General features: G+C 38.4%; 2 protein-coding genes across 16 annotated transcripts in view; one reads left to right on the forward strand and one right to left on the reverse strand.

Moving 5' to 3' along the window:
- Nucleotides 1-25467, reverse strand: part of LOC109415966 (high affinity cGMP-specific 3',5'-cyclic phosphodiesterase 9A) — a 680025-nt gene that overhangs the window by 44332 nt on the left and 610226 nt on the right. The gene's annotated exons all lie outside the window — the stretch shown is intronic.
- On the forward strand, nucleotides 2692-24637 carry LOC109415967 (uncharacterized). Its single transcript, XM_019689945.3, has 2 exons — nucleotides 2692-3191; nucleotides 15734-24637. Exons 1-2 carry the CDS (start codon nucleotides 3050-3052, stop codon nucleotides 16267-16269), a joined length of 678 nt encoding a protein of 225 aa, XP_019545490.3. The 5' UTR covers nucleotides 2692-3049; the 3' UTR covers nucleotides 16270-24637.

Genomic DNA, 25467 nt, shown 5'->3' on the forward strand with positions numbered 1-25467 from the left:
TTTTTTGAAATTGAAAAAAAAATCATTAAAATTTAAATTTAAATCATTTTTAACACTGATATCTTTCAAAAGCTAGACTTTACATATACTGGCGTGAGTGAGAAATGGACAAATTGAGGTGAAATTTGCGAAAAAGTTACTCGTCCTCTCGGTGAGACTCGAACTCACGACTCCTACTCCCTAGACTAGTGAGTAGGAGTCGTGAGTTCGAGTCTCACCGAGAGGACGAGTAACTTTTTCGCAAATTTCACCTCAATTTGTCCATTTCTCACTCACGCCAGTATATGTAAAGTCTAGCTTTTGGAATAAAGTAAAACTTCCATTCGGCTGGTTAAGCCGCAAAAATCGATAATTAATTAATTTAATTAACTGATATTTTTGTTTTTAAAGTTTAGAAATTGGTAAATATTAAGTGTTTTTCATAGTTTAGTCTGAATATAATGCTCTTTTTTGTGTTTTTTAAGCGATTTTAATTCAAATGTGGTACAAATTTGGTACAGATTTTGGGTACAGATTTTTCGAATGTCTGGTACAGATAAAAAAGATTTTTGAGCCTCCGGTACAGATTAAAATGTGGCAACACTGCTCCCAAAAGTCACTCCCGTTCCGCCGCTAGCACTGAAAACGAGGACGCGCGATGGAAAGACCGGAAAGACGACGACAACTTACAACAAATTCTTCAAGTTATTCAAGACACAAACACGAACATCGTAAATTCATAGCTAAAATCTTCTCCAAAGCATACGAATGTAACTTTCGGATGGCGTTTCACCAACCAAATTATCACCGGAAAATCGCACAAAACGGAAGAACGAAAAAACGTGATAGTAAAAACAAAAAGCAGATCGGATTGCTTTTCCTGAAAGTTTTAAGAAGTAGAACCCAGGAATTTTTTTTCCGTCTCTTAACACTCCATTTTACGGTATCTATTAGCTCAAAATCATCCTTCATATATTAACTCAACAAGAAATGCAAAGATCGTCATTTCAAGTGTCGGCCAATTTTTTTATTAATTTTGTTTTATTTTGAATAAATTCTCCTGTGTTTTTGTACAGTCCGCCACCTTACAGTGGCAGTGTTTGGCCTAAGTTTATGCGGTCTGTCATCGTTAGTGGTGGCACTAAGTTTTGTTTCAATATATCGATTTCATGGCAAGTAGCATATTGGTTCATCAGTCCTCCCAATTGCGAGGTGACACAAAATCTTTTTCATTCCATAAATATTCACTTAAAATTTTCATGGTCTCACCATTTTTCCATGGTCTCACCAATTGTGAGGTGACACATTTGTGTGTATACTGTACGGTTGCATGGATCGCATCTCTTACCAAAGTGAATCCTTGATCTATGCAACTATCAATCCTTCCCTACTAACAAAACAAAACTCCTTCCTGCGACAACTGTGGAGGGTCCAGTAGTACATATTACCTCTATTAGCAACGGTTGTCGAACTAATATTCCTTTCCTTCCCCGATAGACCGTGAGGAAGTGGAGTGGCAAGCGCCGTTATTGACCCAATAAAGTTTGAGCGCTCAAAATGGTCTGCTCATGCTCTTGAATTTGATGTTTCTACAAAAACTAAATACAAGATTATTTTTTCTGCCTGACACAGAGGTCAAGGTTGTTCGGCTGTTTCCCCAGCCCCAGCCTGCACATAAATCACATCTAGTTGTCTACATGAGACGAGTCTAGATGCAGTCTCCTATACTCATATATCATACTTGTTACTTGAAGTTTGATGCGCAGTTGATATTCAATGACAATGGCAAATCAAACAACCTGTTTCCACTCTCAAAACGGTGTGCAAAGTGTCACAGTCAATTAAAAAACTAAATTTGCTTTCCCACCAAAAGTAAACATTCCACTCTCATGGGCGCTAGGCTAGGCTAGGGTAAGTACATCTACTTGACTCGGAAATTAACACCTCCCACTGGTACCTAAGTCGTGTCAACCAACACGAAAGCTTTTCCCATGACGTATCCCGCCATACAATATACATTTGAGATGAATCTGGTCACTCGGCTTCCGTCACGCAATTGTCACATTTACTGACGTCACCTAAAAGTCACAAGCCACCCGCCATACGTAGAAAGGTGTAATACATTCCCCTAGAGGCTGGGGAATTCCAGTTCTATCTATCACTGGGAACTCGTGTGTTTCGCTTGGCGCATTCGATCGAATCAATACCGGGGAACCGAACAACGCATTATTTATACTTATAGAGAACCTGTTCGCCTTCAACTGCGGTGAACAATCAGCGTCCAAATTTGCTTACGGAACAATCTCAGAAGATTCTTCAATCAAAAAACCACTTCTGCAGTTGACATACGATCTTCAAAATTTGAGACGCTCCCCGCTGCCCCCGCTTCAGGGAAAACGCTCCAACGCCACACTTTAAAATTCGGTTGTTTGCCCGCTTTAGTACCTAAGGGGCTGTCCATAAACCACGTGGTCATTTTTTTGGGACTTCTCAAACCCCCCCCCCCCCCCCCGCGTGGTCATTTGTCCATACAAATTTTTTTATTCGTCCATACAAAATGCTCATAGGCCGAACCCCCCCCCCCCCCCCTCATGACCACGTGGTTTATGGACAGCCCCTAAACTGTGGAGTGCCTCGTCGACAGTGACGTCACCGAGCCGTTGAAGCACCGTTCACCAGGCCCACAGCCTATAGGCACAGGCACTAGGCAGCAAACCGTGCGACCGGGACCGACCGGATGGTGCGCCGTAGTTGTGGCGAGAGGAATTTGCCATCTCCGCGAGTCTCGGCGAGTCAGTCGAGTCCGAGCCGGTGTCGCGTTTAGTTCACGATCAAGATCGCGCGCGCGTACGCGGGATCGCATAGGTTTTACCATTTATTTCGGCGTTCGCGCATCCACCAGCAGTGCTTTAACACATTTTAGTATAAGCGGGAGATTATCGGATCGTAGCCCGTAGGTACCTTACCTAGTAGCAGCGAAGCAGAAACGAATCAGCGCGCCGCACGCACTAAAATACAAAAGCGACGAACCTACAGAGCAGCCGTGAACGCGAACGACGCGACGACCATCATGCGGACCGGTTTGCTGCTGGGCAGTGGTGGAGCTTCGGCCAGGCTTTGGGCCGGCTGTTGGTGCCTCAGTTTGGCATTGTTGTCTTTTTCGGCGCTGGTCACGGCACAGTTCACCGACGAAGACGGCTTCGATATTGACTGTGAGATTTTCTGGTTTTACGCGGCGGGCAGTAGACTGGTTCAAAGTTTGAGGTGAAATTATGGGAGATAAAGTGTATGCATCAGGGGATTTTTGTTTATTATCGTACAAGTTGGTGCGAAGGTTCTCAAAATTAGATGATTTTTTTTTCGTAGCTTAGTAGGGTTCATATATACTTATATGTGTTTATATGAACAAACACTAAATTGAAAAAAATCAGGGTTGCCTGATTCTCCGGAAAACAATCATTTTCCACAGACACCACTTACTTTGAAAAAGCATAACTCAAAAACGAAGCATCGTAGACACAGTTTTTATGAAATCTTAAGCAAATTTTATCTGCAATTATAAATACAAAAAAATGGTTTTCCACAAAATTGTTGAGGAAAATCGGTTGGAAAAGTCGTAAAAATCGTTTTCATAGTTCGGAAAAATTCCCAAAAAAAATTTTTTTGGAAGGAGATTTTATATGCTATATTCAGTAAAATTTTCAAGTTGTGTTTTTTCTCCGTTTTTGAGTTATGACCAATTTTGTGGAAACTGTCCAGATGTGCTATATGACCCGTAATTTTTTTTTTTTGAAAATCATAACTTAAGAACGAGGCATCGTAGACACAATGTTTTCTTGTGAAATTGTAAGCAAATTTTCTCAGCAAATCAAAAAAAAAAAATACGAAATGAAAATTATTTTTTACAAAATCCACTGTTGAGGAAAATCGAAAAAAAAACTATTTAGGAAGTCCGGAAAAATTCTTAGAAAAATAGTTTCGGAAGGGAATAATATAAGCTATATTCTGCGCAATTTTCAAGATGTGTTTTTCTCCGTTCCTGAGTTGTGACCAATTTTGTGCAAATTAATAATATGGACGGTCGAAAATCAACCAACATCTGGACAAATTCCACAAAATTCATCATAACTCAGGAACGGAGAAAAACGACATCTTAATTTTTTTTTCAGAATATAGCTTATATTATTCCCTTCCAAAATTATTTATATAATTATTTTTCGGACTTCCCAAATAGTTTTTTCGACTTATCCAACCGATTTTCCTCAACAGTCGAAAATTTTGTGGAAAAAATATTGTTTTGTATTTTTTGAATTGCTGAAAAAATTTGCTTATGATTTCACAAAAAAAAATGTGTCTACGATACTTCGTTCTTGAGTTATGCTTTTTAAAGTTGGTGGTGTCTGTGGAAAATGTTTGTTTTCCACTGGAGTTTTCCGGAAAATTAGACAACCCTGATTTTTTTCAATGTAGTTTTTGTTGACTGTTTACTTCAATTTAATTAAAATACTACTAAATTTCAACGAGCAATTCAATTGCTCGACCGCTTATTCCATCCACCTATTGTTATCTAGTTCTGTCACTTCGCTAAGGGTAATCATCCGTAGTTACCGCGCCAACAGTTGATAAACGTTCAAAATTCCATTCAATTCGGTTCATTGGCCTTCAAGAGAGAACAGTTCTATTTTCGCGAAAGATTAACCAATCGAGCTCAACTTTGTACCAATGATGCACATATAATAGGCCAAATTTGAGAATTTTTGATGCGCTTTGAGAAAAGTTACAGCATGTTGAACTTTTTTGTGAGAGAAAAAAAAGTTGCCTATCCCAAACATTTTGACCACATCCTGTATATGAACCCTACCTGTGAAAAAATTTTCATCAAATTCTGAGAACCTTCGTAGGGTAAGTGTACCAGTTATGGCCATAGTGGTTCCCTATTTGGCCATAGTGGAAATTTAGAATGTTTTCAAACTTTGACCTTTTATGAGAGTTTTAGCAGTGAGCATTTAAATGTATCTTGTCATTAAAACTCTTGAAATGATGCAAAATTATGAATTCTCTCAAATAACCACTATGGCCAAATAGGGAACCACTATGGCGATAACTGGTACACTCAGCCTACCAATTTATACGATAATAAAAAAAAATCCCTATTAGTAAACATAATGTGTTGTGAGAAAATCTCCCGTGCAAATATGTGCGAGACCGTCAACAGATGTGTGCAATTAAAGTCAAATAGTTTCGAGGTTATTGCTTAACAAATTTACGTGTTCGTGTATTGTATTTATAGTTTTCTGAACTGGATGAACTGGATTTGACTTACTCTATGAGCTTTTTTGTACATTTAAGCGCGATTACTACAATACAACCATATAAAAACAAGTTCAAAATCTGGAATACAAAATATTGTATGCTATGTAAAATTCATGGGATGGGGATTGAAAGTAAAGATCGTTTGAACACGATATATGCAGTTGCAAGAAGAGATGGAAATGTTGTTATGATAAAGCTGCTCACTGTTTATTTTTATCCAAAACTAGCTGACCCGGCAAACTTTGACAGTGATTTTAGAGGAAAATGGAACAAAATGGGCAGTTCTTGTATATGATTTAGAACAAATCGTGCCCCTGAAATACACCGATTAATTTTGCTTCAGGAAAAAAAGTTTGGTTAGCCGCAACCAGTGCACAGTGGGAAAAAATGAACCCGAAACACGACTAAATTCATTTTCTCAGCTGGGTACCGGGTTCTACCAACGAATGAGACCATTCTCGCTTGGAAAAAGTGTGCTGAATCGATTGGTGGCGGTCTCGTTGACTGGAGGCCTCACCCTGGCCAGCTAGAGGGCCGAAATCAATCCGAGTTCGCACCAGATATTTATTTTGAAGCCGCAAATCAGAATTACTTCGCATTCCAGATAATATCAGTTGCATATTATGGCCCAATTGTGGTTCCGAAAGAATCCGGAACAACCCGGAACATCTGTATACGTGGGTAAGAAGACTTACTCTTATAGACATTCACACCTATTATGAAACGTAAATCTGCAAAGATCTGTTTTAAGGATTGAAGTCATATCAGATAACCCTGACCAGTTAGAAGGTAGGATCTGGCCAGTTCTAATTCCGAGTTCCTCTTAATACCTATACTACGAACATCTAAATTATGCTGCAGCTTAATAAATAGTACAAAATTCACAATCAGGAGCATTCAGGTTGACCAAAACTATATTGGTGACCACTAAACGGCAATCCGGAATGCTTCCGGAATTCCTCAGGGATTATTCCAGAATTCTTCTAGGTTGGGTCAAGAATCCTTCTGGGTTACTTCCAAAATACTTCTGAGATGTTTCCTGAATCCTTCTGGGATGCTTTCAGAATCCTTCCAGGTTGCTAACTGAATTCTTCGAGCATGCTTGCAGAATCTTTCAGGTATGCTTCTAGATTTATTTTGAGTTGCTTTCTGAACTCTTCTGGGTTACTTGCAGAAACTTCCAGAGATGCTTCCAGATTTATGTTGAGATGCTTCCAAATTTCTTCTAGGATACTGTCAGAATCCATCAAATATGCTTCTAAAATCTTTCTAGGATACTTCCAGAATACTTTTACGATGCTTCAAATTTAAAAAAAATGTCTCCCAAGTTCTTCAAGGATACTTTTAGATTCTTTCTATGTTGTTAGTAAAGGTTTCTGAAATTATTCCAGATTTCTTGCTTACAGAATCCTTCTGAGTTGCTTTAAGATATCTTCTAGGTTGCTTCTAGAACTTTCCTGGAATGCTTCGAGTTTTTTGAGGATGCTTCCTGAGTTCTTCTGGGATTCTTCCAGATTCCTTCTGAGATGCTTTCCAAATTCTTCTGAGACGCTTCCAGATTTCTTGCGGGGTGCTCCTAGATTCCAGAATACTTCCGGGATACTTCCAGAATCCTTCTGGGTTATTTTCAGAATACTTGGTTGCTTCAAGAGTTCTGGAATGCTTCCAAATTCCACCTGGGATGCGTCCAGATTTCTTATGAAATGCTTCTAGAATTATTCTTAGCTGCTCCCAAAATCTTCCTGGGATGCTTCTAAAGTTCTTCAGGTATGCTGCCAGAATCCTTCTATGACAGAATCTCAGGGATGTTTTCAGAATCCTTTGAGAATACTTCCAGAAACATTCTGGGATGCTTCCAGATTCATGCAGAGCTGCTTCCAGGATTTTTCTGACTCCTTTATGAACGCTTCAAGAATTGATTTGGGTTGCTTCCGGAATCTGTCTGGGATATTTTCATATTCCTAATGGGAAGCTTCCAGAATCATGCCTGTATGCTTTCAGAATTCTTGGGAGTTGCTTGCAGATTTTCTTTTTGATATTTTCAGATTCGTTATGGGATACTTCCAGATTCCTTCGTAGATGCTTCCAGATCCCTTCTGAGCTACTTTCTGAATTCTTCGAGGTTGCTCGCAGAATATTTCAGGGATGCTTCTAGATTTCTTCTGAGATGCTTCCCGAGTTCTCCTGGGATACTTCCAGATTTTTTCTGGGATGCCTCCAGAACCCTTCGGGTATGCTACCAGAATCAATCAGATTCCTCCTGGGATGCTTCCAGAATTCTTCTGAGTTGCTATCAGAAATCTTCTAGGTTGTTTCTAAAGTGTTTGGGATGCTCGTAAGTTTTTCTTGTATTCTTCCTGATTCCTTCTGGGATGCCTTCCAAATTCTTCTGGGATGCTTCCAAGTTTCTTTCGGGATGCTTTTTGATTCCTTATAGGATGTTGGCAGATTAATTTCAAGATGCTTCCAGAATACTGTAGAATTCTTCAGGGATTTTTCCAGAATTCTTCTGAGTTGCTTTCAGAATACTTTTAGGTAGCTCCAAAATCCTGGGATGCTTCAAGATTCCTCCTGGGATGCCTCCAGATTTCTGATGCTTCCAGAATTATTCTTGGCTGCTTCAGGACTCTTTCTTAGATGTTTTCAAATTCCTAATGGGATGCTTCCAGAATCATTCTGGGATACTTTCATTATTAGTTGGGCCGTTTCTTGTTTTTGCAAAGTATTGATTACATGCTGAGCTGGTACGTACAGTATCGGACAATAAAAATGCACCAAAGCCGTTTTCCCATACAAACTAGTCAACTTTAGATTACCATATCTCAGTTACTTCTCAACCGATTGTTTTCATTTTTCTGTGACGAACTACAAAACATTCCAATTTTCAAAAACTATTGAAAAAGTTCAGTGATAACTATTGTTACAAAAGTTACAGATAGGTTGAATTTTGACAATAAAAATGCACCAAGACAAAAAAATGTATAACAAAAAATGTTGAAGTCAAATCATGTTGGTCTGTTCAGCAAACTTGTTCGTCATCACACAAAAAACATATTTGCCGAAGACACCATAATGATATGACGTAACCATTTTTTGCTATAACATTTTTTGTCTTGGTGCATTTTTATTGTCAAAATTCAACCTATCTGTAATTTTTGTAACAATAGTTATCACTGAACTTTTTCAACAGTTTTTGAAAATTGAAATGTTTTGTAGTTCTTCACAGAAAAATGAAAACAATCGGTTGAGAAGTAACTGAGATATGGTAATCTAAAGTTGACTAGTTTGTATGGGAAAACGGCTTTGGTGCATTTTTATTGTCCGATACTGTATATATAAAGCTATTCTTGGTTTTGCTAGAATTATTTGGGCAGTAGATCCAGAATGAATTTTTGTATGGCTTTTCTGAGCAGAGTCTTCTATTGTAAGCTATTTGCTTCAAAACCGCTTAGTTGGTTTTATTAGTACGATTTTTTTTTTAAATTTTCGTATTCGTTTCGAAAAAGCTTACAGTTATTTATGATTATATGCGTGACATGCGGGCTCTCAGAAATAACTTCTTTAATAGAAAATATACACTTTCACAAACATAACTTCAAGATGATTTTCATCTAGCCTGCTTATTATAAACACTTAAGCTTTATGAGTTTCGTTGCAGAACCATTCTCAAAGACTAATCAGATTTTTTTTATTGCTCAATACGCCTTATAATTACTCCTACTGTCATGCCTACCAAACACTGGGAACGGTAATTTTAATAACTTGGCCTTTTTTCATCCAATTTGCGTAGTTTTGGAACCAATAAATTTTCCCAGCCTTCCCAGGTGAATTTGGACTTTTCCTATGTATGTGGATTTGCTCATAACTGTTTGCCCTGTGCAGCATAGTTGTCCCATGTTCTATGGGAATCCCTATTAACATGAGACAACTATGCTACACACGGCAGTGTGTTTTAAAGAACTGGAAAAAAATACAGCAAATTCTTAAAAACACATTTTTATGTGGATTATTATCATGCAAATAAATGTTATCTTTAATAAGCCAAAATATTGCACTGCAACATCTCGGGATGCTCAATTGAAATACTATATAATCTTCACAAAATTTCGTATAATACAGAAAATGTGTGATTTCGGTTCGAACTTAACATTTATTGTGACAATCCCCTAATTTTATTGCTTGAATAGATTCAAGGGGCCATAAGGCCGTTACAAATTTTTATTTCACTTTTTGTCCCGCCACTCTTTGACTGGTCGAGGGGGGGGGAGATAAAAAAAATACAGCATTGAATTTGAAATATATTAAAAACTCGTTAATAGTTATTTATGAAACGAGTTGCAAAAAGTTGATTTTTTCAGCACGAGTCGTACATTTATCCAACGAGGCTTGCCGAGTTGGATAAATACGAAGAGTGCTGAAAAAATCGAGTTTTGCAACGAGTTCCATACAAAATTTTATGCTATGATTTTTTCATAATGCAACCCATTTGAGTTGCATAATGTTCATAATGCAACTCAAATGAGTTGCATTATGAACATTATGCAACTTTTTTTCATTATGCAACTCATTTCAGTTGCATAATGAACCAGTCCGGAAAAATTGGTCATTATGATACCAAAATGAGTTATATAAAATGTAAATTATGATACTGAATTGCATAAAGTATTTTATGCAATTCAGTGTCATAATTTGTATTTTATCTAACTTATTTTGGTATCATAATGGCCGATTTTTTCGAACTGGTTCATTATGCAACTGAAATGAGTTGCATAATGAAAAATAGTTGTATAATGTTCATAATGCAACTGATTTGAGTTGCATTATGAACATTATGCAACTTAAATGAGTTGCATTATGAAAAAAATCATTGCATAAAATTTTGTATGGAACTTGTTGCAAAACTCGATTTTTCAGCACTCTTCGTATTTATCCAACTCGGCAAGCCTCGTTGGATAAATGTACGACTCGTGCAGAAAAAATCAACTTTTTGCAACTTGTTACATAAACAACTATTTAGCAAAACCCGATATTTTGATAATTTTTTTTTATTTGCCCCTCAAAATGCAAAATCCAGCCAAAAAATTTTGAAGGGAGAGGGGACAAAAAATCAAAATGAAATTTGTATCAGCCTTAGAGTACTTTTCCAAAACAATTGTGAGAAGTACGAATCACAAAATCTGAAAAAAAAAAAACAAACAAATTTTGTGTTTTCGGTTCAAACTAGACATTTATCACGAAGTTATTATTAAGTTTAATTGTCTGAAAATAATTACATGTACAGTTGAATGGTTTTCAAGAGTTATTTTAAAAAGCAGTTATTCTAAAACATACATAATGAATCTTTTGCGGCAATTCCTCTGAAAATCACTTGTGCCGTTTATTCGGAAATTTCCCAAACAATTATTTTTGGAATTCATTTCACAATATTCTTTGGCAATTGTTGCGACTGTTTCTTTCTTCGGTCATTCCTTGTTGAATCAATTTGCAAAGAAATTCTCAAAAAGATTCTAAAAACCTCGTAGAAATATCCAAAAAACTTTCCAAACGAGTTACTAGATAAATTTTCATCAAAATTATCTAGTTTTCAAAAAAAATGTCAAATAAATTTCTAAGCGAAACTGGAAGCATTTCCTATTTTTTTTTGGTTTTTGATTTTAAACAAAATAACGAAGCAATATTTTCGAAATCGGTTTTCGTACACATGTAGAGTATGGATGAAAATATCTCATGGATTTTTCCCTGGTGGAAAAAGTTTTTCGTGCAAAAATAGTTATTTATGTAATGAGTTGCAAAAAGTTGATTTTTTCAGCACGAGTCGTAGATTTATCCAACGAGGCTTGCTGAGTTGGATAAATACGAAGAGTGCTGAATAAATCGAGTTTTGCAACGAGTTCCATACAAAATTTTATGCAATGATTTTTTTTATAATGCAACCCATTTGAGTTGCATAATGTTCATAATGCAACTTAAATGGGTTGCATTATGAACATTATACAATTATTTTTCATTATGCAACTCATTTCAGTTGCATAATGAACCAGTTCGAAAAAAATGGCCATTATGATACCAAAATGAGTTATATAAAATATAAATTAAGATACTGAATTGCATAAACATTTTTTTGTGCAATTTGTTTAAAAATGTTTCTGTAAAAACGAAAAACGTTTTCCACCAGGAAAACAATTAGGAGATACTTTGATCCATACTCTACATGTATACGAAACCTGATTTTGAAAATATTGCTTCGACATTTTATTAAAAATCAAAAACCAAAAAGTGAGGAAATGGATCCAGTTTCGCCTTAAGGCTTACTGATGAAATTATGGAAGCTTTTCGAAGAAAATTGGTCAAAACAGATCCATAAGTTAATTGCCAAAGTATATTCAAAAACGGTTGCCGATGAAATTTCCATAAAACTCTTTCCACAGTTATTAAAAACATTTTTTATTTCGAATGGATTCTCAAAGAATATGCCGAAAAAAGTTTTGGACCAAATTTCTAAATGAATTGCTTGAGGAATTTCATAAGATATTACAGAACGATTTTCCAAATACCAGAGAATTGTTGGCGAAATCATCAACAGAATTTCTGATGGAATTTTAGAAAGAGTTCCAAATAGAAATATCGAAGGAATTTCCAAGCAAATTCCGAAAGAATGTTCAAAATAGGGTATCGCGCTACTTGGGCGGTGGCTTCTATATTCGTCTGTTTTCCACTATAACTCAGTCAATTTTGAACTAATTGACTTGAAATTTTGTACACGGGTAGATACTATATCTATCTCACCACAATCCAAAAGTTGAGTCAATTGGTTCAAATTTGACTGAGTTATAGTGGAAAACAGACGAATATAGAAGCCACCGCCCAAGTGGCGCGATTCCCTAATTTTGAAAAAAATTGCCAACGATTTAAAAAAAACCAGGAAAATCTACAAGAAATTTGCCAAAGAAATTTCCAAAGCATTTACCAAAAACGTTACCAAAGTAATAATCGGAGAGGTCTTCAATAGATTTGCCGGAGAAATTTTCAAATGAATTGTTGATGAAATTCCAAAGGAATTCGTGAAACAAGTTAAATTAGAATAACCGAATGTTTTCCGAAAGAATCAGCTGCAGGAATTCATATGATAATTACTGAAGAAATCTTGAAGAAAATGCCGGAGTAATACCGAATACCATAGATTACAATTTGAAAAAAAAAAAGAAAGTTCCTAGAGTCATTGTCGAATGAATTACAAAAAAAAACAAAAAAATGGTTTCGGAACTAGCCTACCGGTCGTTGTGAGACAGCAGCGTTGTGCGGCATCCTCTTTCATCGATGGCCCATCGGACGATACGGACGCAACGAGTAATCCGCGGTGCTGGGTGGTTCTCACTTGCACGTAGTAATAAAGTTTCCACTCCCATCAAAACAGAAATGTAGTAAATTGAGATATATGAACTCATAATATACACATTACATCCTACTTTGATCTTCTCCGAAAACTGAAAGCTCCATCGATGATTTTTCCTTTGAAAAATAGGCTATACTTCAGAATTGACCGGAGGTCAAAATATCAACATATGTTGATCGAACTCATGGAGAAGTTTTCGGTAGATTTTGTGCTATTCTCAGAGAAGTTGCAGGAGCGTTATTTCGACGACATATATGACCAAATCCTCGAAAGAATGGAGAAGTTTCTTTGGTAACTCTCAGGCAATTCTTTTAGGAATAATTTCTTCAGCAATTCTCATGACAATTCCTTTAGGGTTCCCTCTAGTATTTTCTCTATAAATTCTATTGCGGCTTGCTCTGGCAAATTCTAAAACAATTCCGATTGAGAATTTCTTCAACATTTTTTTCTAGGATTTTTCGTCATTTTGTTTCAAGGTTTGTTTCAGAAATTTCTCCAAAAGTTTCATCATGGATTTCTCCGGCAATTCATTTCGAATATGCTACGAGACTCTTTCAGGACTATCAATGGCATTTTTTAAAGAAATTTCACCGGTAATAATTTAGGGAATTCTTCGGAAATGTCGGCAATGAATTGAATGCATCTGCCGTTTAACTAGTCTCCACATCGGCCAATGTGGTGCTACCTTCTATGAACGAAATAATGCAAAAGGTAAATTCCAAGACTATTGTATGATGAACAACATCATTAGATAAATTTCTTGAAGTACAACGCATTCTTTGAAAAAATATTTGATGACCACAATAGTACCATGTAAAGCATACCTGTACTATGTTACTTTTTGACGATTTTGGAAATTTATCGCCAAATGGTCTATTTTTGTGTATACTTTCAGAAACTTCTCTCGATTAGTTTTTTTTGTTCAGAATTGTTTTTCTTCGAAAGCTATTCCTTGTTCAGTTTGTACACAAAGAGATGTCCGAGAATCGCTGAGGGAATCCTGATATCATCTATGAAATTCAACATGGGACTACTGATGCTGAAAATCTCTTATGACATGAAACAGTTTCTGCCGATAAAATCCCGAAAATTGCTAGATTTTCGGCATAACAGTCACACCAGAAAAAGTTCTATAAAAAAAGTTAAAGTAAATTGAATGTAATGTTTCTAACGCTATCCCAATGAATTCACTATGTTTTCTTATTAGACTTGTCCATAGAGAAGAAAACAAGGCTTGAACTTAAAACTCGTTTTTTCTCAGTTTTCTGTTTCGGAACACGGGACAACTATGCTGGTAGCTACCAAATATTTATCGAGAAATGGTGCCCAATGTGGGAAGTCCATTCCTGGAGCAATTTATGAAAAAGTTCGTATGCATTCTTAAAGAAATCCCTCTTTTTTAGATAGAAGAAAAGAATCCAGCTCAAGCAAAGTGCTCCCATTTTCATCCTTTCAAAAACAAAGCTAATGAACGCTACTTGTTTTGTTTTATATTTTTTTTTGTGAGGAGTGAACAAGTATGATAACAAAAGGAACGGAAACAATCGGTGCTTATAGCGCCTTTTTTTTAGGATGAACACATTGACATAGCCTGAAAAACGGTAATCAGTTCTGCGCCTTTCAATTCCGCCCTATTTTGCTTATCCTTTGACAGATAGGCGCATTTCGAATACCACTTGTAATCTTCCTCAGTGTCAGTTATCCACTCTGTCTTATTTTTTTTTTTCAGAATTTCATTCGCCTAGTCATTTTGAAGTTTCAAATTCATTCTTCAGGAATTCCTCTGACAATCTCGACCTTAAGGAAATCCTTTGACATTGTATTTTGGATATCTGGAAATTGTGCTAGAAATATCATTAGAAGTTTCTCCGATTTTTAAAGAATGTTTTAATCACGTAACGAACTTTTCCGCAAATTCTTCCGAGAACATCTTAGGAAATTCTTACGCTATTTCCGACAATTTTTGCGTAATTTTAATGGTATTTTTTTTTAAGATTTTTCAAGGCACTTTTTAGAAATTTGTTCAGAATATCCTCTGAAAACTTTTTTAGGCATTGTTCAAGCAATTCCTTAAAAAAATCCTCGGGAATTTTTTGGACGTTTTTTCGAGAATACCTGACGTCTCCACTAGAAAGAAATGTCTTGCATTCTTTCGTACAGAAATGTCAAGATAGAATTGCTATCTCTTCGTTTGCTTACAGTACACCACATACCTAGCCACCAGGATTGGAGTACGAGAGTAAGTCTCGGATTCATAAAAATAATTCGCTCTCACTTGTAGTTAGTGGGCACAAACAGGAGTGTGTTGTGGATTGGCATCTATGCCGAAAAGAGAGATGAGTTTGTGGAATTGGAGTATTCACGGGGCGGCTTCGGAGTCAGCTTGGCTTTTTATTCCGCAGAACCATTACCTGTTCTGTGGTTTAGTTGGTTAAAGCGCCGATCTAGCGAATACGGAGTGGTGGGTTCGAAACCCACCAGAACGCGATGTTTATTCACAAATTTCATCTCTCAATTTGTCAATTAGCAACATTTCGTGCCTTCTAATTACAAGTTTTTCAAGTATGTTTCAGACATACCAGCAAACATTCGCGGAGCCAGCTTTTTCTTTTTTCTTACTCACTCTCCTAAACATACACGAGAAAGAGCGATATGAAAAAGGAGGCAAGCTGCCCCCTCTTCTATCTTTCTTCTTCTCGTGTATGTTTAGGAGAGTGAGTGAGAAAAAAGAAAATGCTGGCTACGCCAATGCCAGCAAACCTGGTAAAGTGCCAAATGGGCAATATGTGTCATTATGTTCATATATATGAATATTTTCAAAAAGGTGAATCTAGAACAGCTCAGGACTACTTTTTATTCTAGAGTTAACAAATTTGCACAATTTGATATGAGAATTTGTAGAAATGTTCCGCAATTTTATTCTATTGAAAATTTTTCCAGCCATCAAATTCCATGAACCAGTCTAAACCCCCAAATAAACAGTCCAAGACCGTTACCTTCACCCGGATCTCTCGTGTCTCATGTCAACTTTTGCTCGTTCAATTTTAGTTGCGCCGACCAGCGAAAAGACAATGCAAGGCAATCTCGTTGAAGCAGAAAGCGAAGGCGAGGGCAGCAACAGCAGCAGCGAGAACAACAACAACAGCACCATGCGATGCTGGAGTTGCGTGGCTCGGTATCGCAGCTGGGCCGATTGCCAAAATCTGGACGAAATGCAGTACTGCGAGGACCCCGATGTAACCACCTGTATGAAGAGTTCGATCCGGATCGAGGGTCTGCTGGGCCGGGAGACACGCTACCACCGGTTGGCCGGCTGTGGTCAGAACGAAACTGCCCTGCGCGATGCGTACTTCGAGTTCTTCGAGATAACCTTCGGCGACAGCGAGCGGGTCACGCTGGAAGAGTTCAGCACCTGCGATGGGCCGCTGTGCAACGTCATGGACGAGGAGGCACTGCAGCGTGGCAAGTGGCGCGTGGTCAATGGCAATGTGGTGACCGCCGGGGCTGCTGCTGCTGCAGGAAGATGGGCGGGATCGGCCGTGGCCAGTGCGCTGATGATTTTAGCTGTAAGGTCGTTTGTGTAAGATGGGGGGAAGGGGGTTTGGAGATAAACCATCGAAGTAGATGATAAGTTCGCGAAATAAAATTTTAATAATGAAATGCGATGAACGTCTGAAGCTTTAAGAAGAAACACCTGTAACGCGTAATTAAGTAACTATTTTATTAATAAATTTCAATCAAACTTGGTCTGCTTCAGCTGTCGTTTGAGATATGTTCATTACATCAGTAATCAAAATTCAAAATCCGAACCAGACATGTTACTTAAAGCAGACGCGTTATCGAAATTTATCGTGTGAAAGGCAGAGTTTGGGTGTTGCTTACCAGCAACCATATCGCAATAGGTAGTATTTTTTGTTTGGACAGTATTACATCCTTTACACGGCTACATAATGTTGGTTAGAGTATAGTTTAGTATGTATGATTGATTATTTTCCGTCAATGGACATGATTAATCAATCGTTCATTAATATAAGAGTTTCTATTGCTAGAAATATATAATAAGTACACCTGAGGTCCTTATACATCAGCCAGGCACGGTATTCAACCACATTGTTAAGAGCTGAGTCTCCGGTAATCTAGCGCTTTAAATTCTTTTATAGCATCCAGTCAATTTGTTCGCTTTGCGAATGACCTAGACGGACACTATTGCTAGTATTTGCTGCCACGCCATAGGTTACGCCAAAACGGGCATTATAGTGATTTATTCCAATAAATCGGGTCATCTAAATACTGCTGGAAGACCGGATCATAAAGAACTGATTAAAGAACCATGTCGAATCCAATGCGGTTCTCAAAATCATTTCCAACAACATCCCATTCGCATACTTTTAGCCACATTTCTCCTACACCAGTTCAGAGGTGCAAAATGTTGTGTTGACTAGACAATAATTAAAATTCGAATTCTCACCGTCCGGTTATCCAGAAGTATTTTCCAATTATAATTGCTAAGTGACTCTCGACACAAGTGGTCCGTCTATCCGAAGTGGTAGCAGCGGTTATTCGTCAGTCACTCAAGCGGGCGAGAGTTGTGCGTTTCGACGGCGCGAACCGGTTTTGCAACTCGATGACGACTACAACAACGGCAGCCACGCATTCGGGTATTAGTCGCTTGTTTTAACTGGGAGCGACCGTGATAAATCAGGGAGGAAAATCCACGCCCCCTCTGTATCTAATTTCCACATTGTGCTTTGTGCGAGGGTATTTTTTTTCCTCCAGCTCATACGCTGCTCACTTAATCCGATCGATCTTGTAGACAAATAACAACCGAGTTGTCATTCCGTTCCTGTGCTCACGCGATGCTGTGTCCGAATAACTGCGGAATTGATTTTGTTTTTCCGATACAAAGTCATTGGTTAGAGAGAATTGGCGTAAAATGACTCACATCAATATGCAAAATACGATGAAAAGTTTGGGGAATGTCCAGAAACATGTCATTTTTTAGCACTTAAATCTGCCAATTTCGTGCTATTTCCGCCCGTTACTTCGAAACTTAAGGTCTGAGGTCAAGCTCGTCCGTTGAAAATTTGAAATTACCACGTGCTGCCGTTGAAAAAGCACGTTTTAGCTCTCTCGGAGAGGCAGCTTGTCCCACTCGTTCGGGGTTGGCAGTGTGGCCAGGATTATTTTGAAATGAGTTTATGGTTCAGTATAGCCAAAGTTGTACAAGATGGTTTTGTATCAACATTCTGGTTTTCATTTTGTCCTCAGTGACAAAAGTTATAACATGGATATGGTAGAAGATTTGCAGAGAAAGAAAATAATGTAAACAAATATAATAATGAAAGATGTGAATATAACTGGCTCAGTAAAAGGTCGGGTATTCATCAAGAATATACTGATGGTGTCTGAGCTCGTTTCTTGATCAGTACATAAACTTTACAAAAATTATCGTTGTTATCCAAGGCTATGGGTATCTTAGCATGCATATACGATATAAGAATGCGAAAATGATTCATTGATCATAGAAACCACTTAGCTATTTGCTTTATAATTATAAGCTGAGTAGCAGGTTGAGTCCAAAAGACGGGAGTTACGAAGAAATAGAACAAGAATAAGTGTATTGTATTGATACAGCAATAAAATGCATGGCGAATTATATATAACAAGCAGAGTTACTTCTTATTATACTTGACGTCGGAGAAGATTTCCACTATTGTTTCATCGAGCATTTCATTGTGTTTTCATTTATATTGAAACTAAATACTATCACAGCATGGAATCATAAATGGTTAGACTTATCAAACCTCTTGTATCTAAAGATAGATCTCAAATCATTATTGGCAACCACCAAAACGGTGATCCACACCGACCTCAATTTTCTCATTTCAGTCGATACCAACAAAGCAGAAGAGAAAAAAAAACTCTCCCGGCTGAAAGCTGTGGATGGATGCCCGCAGATGGGAGAACAATAGAGCACGGTATAAACAAACGCCGTCCTGGCAGGGCAGGTGCGTTTGGTAGCTGCGAAATAGTTGCTATGAAAATGATTTCGTGCAGTTCGAGCAAGTTGCTCGAATACTCAATCAATGATTTTATGTAGCAGCAAATGCATTGATTTGCATTCATTGCATTGCATTGATTGCAATTCAAGGTTTACATGGAAAACTAAGAGAAAATAAACTAAATCATCTCAAAACTTAAACAAAACAGAAACATTTTATAGATTCAAATTTATTTAACATATTTCATTCAAACATACAGAGAAAATAAAACTGCTCGAAACTCTAGTCGGCTGTAAGCGTCGACTCATAGGAGAGCTACGAATTTCATAGAAATCATATATGGTATACCCGATGATTTTGGGTGGATCGGTGAATATTTTTTTATCATCCGGAAATTCATCTAGAAATTCAATGGATTTCCTTCGAGAATTTCTCTAGGAATTCCTCTTGAAGTACCTCCAGAAATTTCTCTAGGAGGTCCTCCACGAATTCCTCAAGGTGTCCTTCAAGGCAGTCTTCAGGAGATTTCTTGACAAGTTCCTCCCGGAAATCCTCAAGGTGTTCCTCCAAAAAATCCTCTAGGAGTACCTCTACGAGTTCCTCTGGAAATACCTTGGGAAGTGTCTCCAGAAATACCTTTTGGAGCCCAACCAAGAAATTCCAGAAGATTTCTAGAAGTTCAAAAGATTTTTTTTCTACGAGCTTCTCCAGGATATTCTTGGGGAGTTCCTCCGAGAATTCTTCCCAAAGTTCCTCGCAAATCTCCTGTAGAAAATCCTTAAGGAATCCCTCTAGGAGATTGTCTAGGAGTTTCTTCTAGAAATTCTTCTAGAAGTAGGAATTTTTCTATAAGTTCCTCCGGGAATTCCTCGAGGACTGCCAAAGGAAACTCTTTGAAGTTTCTCTAGGGATTTCACTAGAAGTTACTTCGTGAAATCCTTTTCGAGTGTCTCCAGGAATTCTTCTTGAGTTCTTCCGGAAATTCCTCTAGAAGTTCTTCCAGAAATTGCTTTTCGAGTGCCTATGAGATTTCTTTGTAGGAGTTCCTCAAAGAATTCCTCGGGATTTCTCTAGTCGGTCCTCCGCGAGTTCCTCTAGGAGTTTCAATTGCATTTTTTTTTCTAGGAGTTTCTCTAGGAATTCCCCAAAGAGCTCTCTTGAGATTGCCTCTAAGAGTTCCTCCAGAAGTTTCTCTAGGAACCTTTGAAAAGTTCAAATGCATATTTTCTAAGAGTTTGTTCTGGAATTCTTCGAGAGGTTCTTCTGGATATGCCTATAGGAATTTCTCCGGGAATTCCTGAACGAGTTCCCACCCTTAGTAATTTGTCCAGCAGTTTCTGCGGAGCTTCCTTTAGAAGTTTCTTCAAGAGTTCCTATGGTCTCGCCGGGAATTCTATTAGGATTTCCTCCAAGAATTACTCTAGGAGTTCCTCCAGGAATTTCTGTACAAGTTCTTCCGGGAATCCTAAGAATTTTTTCGGGAATTACTCTTGGTGATCATTCAACAATTCCTCCAGGAACTCCTCCAAACAATTCTTAAGTAGTATACCTCTAATTCCTGTAGGAGTACCTCCAAGAATTTCTTGAGAAATCTCTCCGGAAATATCTCTAGGAATACCTCTAGAAATTACTCTAGAAGTTGAACATGCCTTTTTTCACGAGTTACTCCTGGATTTCCTCGAGGAGTTTCTCGGAGAATTCTACCAGAAATTCGTCCAGATTTTTTTCAAGAAGCTCTTCTAGGAGTTTCTCCGGAAACTCTTTCAGAAGTACCGATTGGATTTTTTTATGAGATCATCCGGGAATTTCTCTAGAATTTCTCTGAGAGATTCTCCGAGGATTCCTCAAGGAATTCTCGAGGAGTTTCTCCGGTTAATCCGCTAGGTGGTCTTCTGGGAATTGCTATAGAAGTTCCAAGAGGATTTTTTTTCTAGAAGTCTCCCCGAAAATTACTCTAGGAATTCCAAGAATTTCGCTAGGAGTCCTTCCGGGAGTTTTCTTGGGAGTTCCATCAAAAATTCCTCTAGAGGTTCATCCGGAAATTACTCTTCGAGCTCCTATCGGATTTCTTTCTAAGAGTTGCTCCGGGAATTCCTCTAGAAGTTTCAATTAGATTTTATTCTAGGAGTTCCTCCAAGAATTTTCCTAGGAGTTCTTTTGGAAATTTTTCAAATGTGATTTTTTCTAAGTGTTCGTACATAAATTTCTCGAGAAGTTCTCCAGGAAATGCCTATGGGAGTTTAACCGGGAATTCCTGAAGGAGTTCCTACCCCAGTATTTTCTCGATGGGTTTCTCCGGGAATCTAGATCCTAGATTCCTCTAGGATTTCCTCCAAAAAATCCTCTAGGAGTTCCTCCGGAACTTCTTCAAAAAGTTCACCAGAATCTCGTCTAGGAATTCTTCCAGGAATTTATCTAAACATTCTTCTATAAATTCTTCAGGTAGCTCCTCCGGAAATTGATCTTCGAGTTTTTATAAGATTTCTTTCTGGGAGTTCTTCAGGGAATTTCTCGAAATTTCCCTAGTCAGTCCTCCGGAAATTCCTCTAGGAGTTTCAATCGGATTTTTTTTTCTAGGGGGTCCTCCAAGAATTCCCCAAAAAGTTTTCTCGAGATTTCTTCTAGAGGATCCTCCAGCAATTTATAAGGAGGCCTCAGCGAAATTCTTCTAGAAATTCAAATGGGATTTTTTCTAAGAGTTCGTACGTTCGTATCTCTGAGAATTCCTGTAGCTTTGCCGGGATTTCTACTAGAATTCCTTCAAGAATTCCTCTAGAAGTTCCTCCAGAAATACATCAAGAAGTTCCTCCAGAAATTCTTCCAGGAATTTCTCTAGAAGTTCTCCCGGGAATTCTTCTAGGAGTGTCTCCGGGAGTTCTTCTTGGTCGTCAACCAGCAATTTCTTCAGACGTTCCTCCAAAAAATCTTTAAGAAATATCTCCTGGAATTCCTCTAGGAGTATCTCTCCCGAGAATTCCTCTACAAATTTCTCCAGATTTTTTTCTAAGAGTTCCTCCTGAAATTCTTCTAGGAGCTCCTACGGGATTTTTTCTTTTAGTTCGTTCAAGAATTCCACGAGTGGATCCTTCGGGAATTCTTCTTGAAATTTCTTCAGAAACTCATCTTGAAATTCCTTCAGAAATTCCTCTACGAGTAACTCCAGGAATTTCTCCAGGAGTTTCTCCTAGAATACCAACTAGAAGTCTCTCTGGGAATTCTTCTAGGACTTCCAAGAATTTCTCTAAGAGTCCCCCTGGGAGCTTCATTGGGGGTTCCTCTAGGAGGTGCTCCAAAAATTTCTATAAGACTTTCTCCTTGTTCCTCAAGGAGTTTCTTCAGCAATTTCTCTACAGGTGTTTCAAAAACTATTCTATGAATTTATTTTTAAAGTTCATGCAGGAATTCCTCTATGCTGTCGTTCGGGACTTCTTCTAGGAGTTACAATGTATTTTTTTTTCTTGGAGTTCCTCCGGAAATTGCTCTACGTAGAATTAGCGACACCAGTAGAATTCGTCCAAAATTACCTCCGAAAATTCCTATGGAAGTTCCTTCGGGAATTCCTCAAGGTGTTTCTCCGCATATTTACCCAGGATTTCCACCGCAAATTCTTCTAATTGTTTTCTTCAGTAATTTCTCTTACAATTTCTCCACGAATTCCTCTGGGAGTTGCTCCAGGGGTTCCTCCAGAAATACTTCTTGGAGTTCCCTTCAGAATTCATCTAGGTGGTCTTCTGGGAATTCCTCTCTAGGAGTTTCATAGGATTTTTTTTTTTCCTAAAATCTCACCGGGAATTCCTCTGGGAGTTCTTCCGGGTATTATTACTTGAATATCCCAAAGAGTGTCGTAAGCAATTTTCTTCAAAGGTCATCCAGGAATTATTTTATGAGTTTCTCCCGAAATTCCTCTTGGAGTTCCACTAAAAATCCTGCAAGAAATCCCGTCGGGAATTTTTATGGGAGTACCTTCAAAAATTTCTCTATAAGTTCCTCCTGGAGTTCTTCTTGAGATTTTGTGTGTATGTTTCTCCGGGAATTAAACTAAAGTTTCTCTAAGAAATCCTGTCGGAGTATTTTCAAGGACTTTTCAAAAGTTCCTCCGAAATTGCTCTACCAGTTCTCAAGGAATTTCTTTCTAGCAGATCCTCCGGTGATTCTTCGGGGAGATACCCCGAGAATTTCTGCAGGCGATCCCGATATTCCTCTAGAAGTTTCAATGGGATCTTTTTCTTGGAGATTCTCCATAAATTCCTCGAGTGATTCTTCCGGAGTTTCCCCGGGAGTTGCTCTGGGAGTTTCATTTCTCCTAGAGAAATGGCTGAAGAAACTCCATGAGGAATTTAAGGAGGAACTCCTGGAAGAATTCCGAGAGGAACACCCAGAGAAATTCCAGGAGGAAGTCCTAGAGGTATACCTGGAGGAACTCTTAGAGCAATTCCCAGAGGAATTCCTAGAGGAGTTCTTGAAGGAACTCCCAAAAGAATCCCCGAAGAGAATTTTAGAAAAAAAAATCTCTTGGAACTCCTGAAGGAATGCACCTAAAGAAAGAGGATCTCCAAGAGGCATACCTGGAGGAACTCCTATAAAAAATCCCGCTGGAACTCATCGAAGAGAAACACCTAGAAAAACTCCTAGAAAAACTCCACAGATTATTACAGGAGTTTCCTCTGAGATTCCTTCGGCAATTTATCCTGGAGTTCTTCCGGGATTTCAACTTAGGATTCCACTTGAAAATCCTCTAGGCATTCATACTAGGATTCCACCTAGACTTCCTTCATTGATTTCTCTCTTTCTTCCTGGCATTCCTACTGACATTCCTCCAGGAATTCCTCTTGGCATTCCTCTAGGAATCTCCTGGGATTCTTCCAGGGATTCTGCCTGGAATTCCTCCAAGGATTCCTCCAGGAATTCCTCCAGGAATTCCTCATGGGATTCCTGCGTGAATTTCTCCTCAGATTCCTCCATGAAATTTTCCTTGGATCCTCCTTGGAATTCCTCCTAGGACTCCTCCAAGGAATCCTCCTCGGGATTCCTAGAGGAGCTCTTCCTAGGATTATCACATAGCTTCCTTTTGGTATTCCACCAATAATTCTTCCTGGGATTTTTCCAGGAATTTCTCTTCGGATTCCTTCAGATATTACTCTAAGGAATCCTCTAGGAATTCTTTCAAGAATATCTCCAGGAATTCCTTCTAGGATACTCACAGGTTTTTTTTCTGAGATTTTACCAGCAATTCTTCCTGGGAAGAATCCCAATCCAAGAATTCCTCTTGGAGTTTCTCCAGAAAATTCTCCTATGATTCCCCCAAGAAATCCTCCTGGGATTCCTTTTGGAATTCATCTTCGTCAATCTTCCTGAGCTTCCTATGGCAATAACTCCTGGTATATCTCTAGGAATTCCTCCTGAGGTTTCTCCAAAAAGGCCTTCAAGAATTTCTCCAGAAATTCATCCAAGCCATTCCTCTTGGGAATCCTCCGGGAATGTCTTCGGAAATGCTTCAGGAATTCCACAAATATATCTTCTGAAACTCCTCCTGGGATTCCTCCTAGTATCAATACAGGAATTAATTCTTGGATTCCTTCAGTCATTTTTCTCTGAATTTTCCAAGGCTTCCACCACGAAATTTTACAGGAATTGTTCCAAGGATTCTTACATGAGTTTTTTCTGGGGTTCCTTCTACAATTCGTCCTAGAATTCCTCTAGGAATTCATCCTAGGATTCCACTTGGAAGTCCTTTAGGAGTTCGTCGTAGGATTCAACTTGGAATTCCAACGTGGATTGCTCCAAAAATACCTCCAAGTATTCCTTCAGGGGATCCTTTAGGAATTCCTCTAGGCATTCTTCTGGGAGTACCTCGTGGGATTGTTCCAGGCATTCCTGCTGGGATTCTTCCAGGAATTCCAGGTATTCCTATTGGCATTCCTCCAGGTATTCCTCTTGGCATTCCTCATGGGATTCCTCCAAGAATTCCTCCTGGCATTCTTCCGTGAATTCCTCCTTGAATTCCTCCAGGAAATCCTCCTAGGATTCTTCCAGGAAATCCTCCTGGGATTCCTCCAGGAAATCCTGGGAGGTTTTCTATAAATTTCTCCTAAGATTTTTCTAAATTTTGTTGCGGGGCTTCCTACAGAAATTTCTCCTCAGGTTTCTTTAGGTGTTCCTCCAAAGATTTCTCCAGGATTTCTTTTGGGAGTACTCCAGGCATACCTTCGGAAAATCTTCAGGAATTCTTCCAGAAGCTCCACCTGGGACTCCTCCATTAAATCCTCCTGCGATTCCTTCAGGAAATCCTCCTGGGATTCTTCCTGGAACTCTTCCTTGTATTATAACAGGCAATAACTCTGGAATTTCTGAATCAATTCTTCCAGGGATTTGTTCAGGAATTCCTCCAGAATTGTTTTTTGGATTCCACTAAGAATTCCTCCAGAAGCAATGCTTATGAGAAATCTCAGTAGGATTTGCTGTAGAAATCTCAGTAGGATTTCCTGGAGAAATCTCAGTAGGATTTCCTGGAGAAATCTCAAGAGGAATTCCTGGAGGGATCTCAGTAGGAATTTCTGGTGGAAACTCATTAGGAATTTCTGAAGGAATCCCAAGAGGAATTTAAGGAGGAATAGAAAAATTGGGAGAAATATCTGGTGGAATCCAAGGAAAAATTCCTAGAAGAATTCTAGAACGATTTTCTGGAAGAACCTTACGAGGAATTTCTGGAAGATCACCAGAAGGAATTTCTAGAGGAACCCCAAGGGAAATTCCTTCAGGAACTCCAGGATGAATTCCTGG

The sequence above is a fragment of the Aedes albopictus genome, chromosome 3, assembly GCF_035046485.1.
Source record: "Aedes albopictus strain Foshan chromosome 3, AalbF5, whole genome shotgun sequence".
NCBI lineage: Eukaryota > Metazoa > Arthropoda > Insecta > Diptera > Culicidae > Aedes > Aedes albopictus.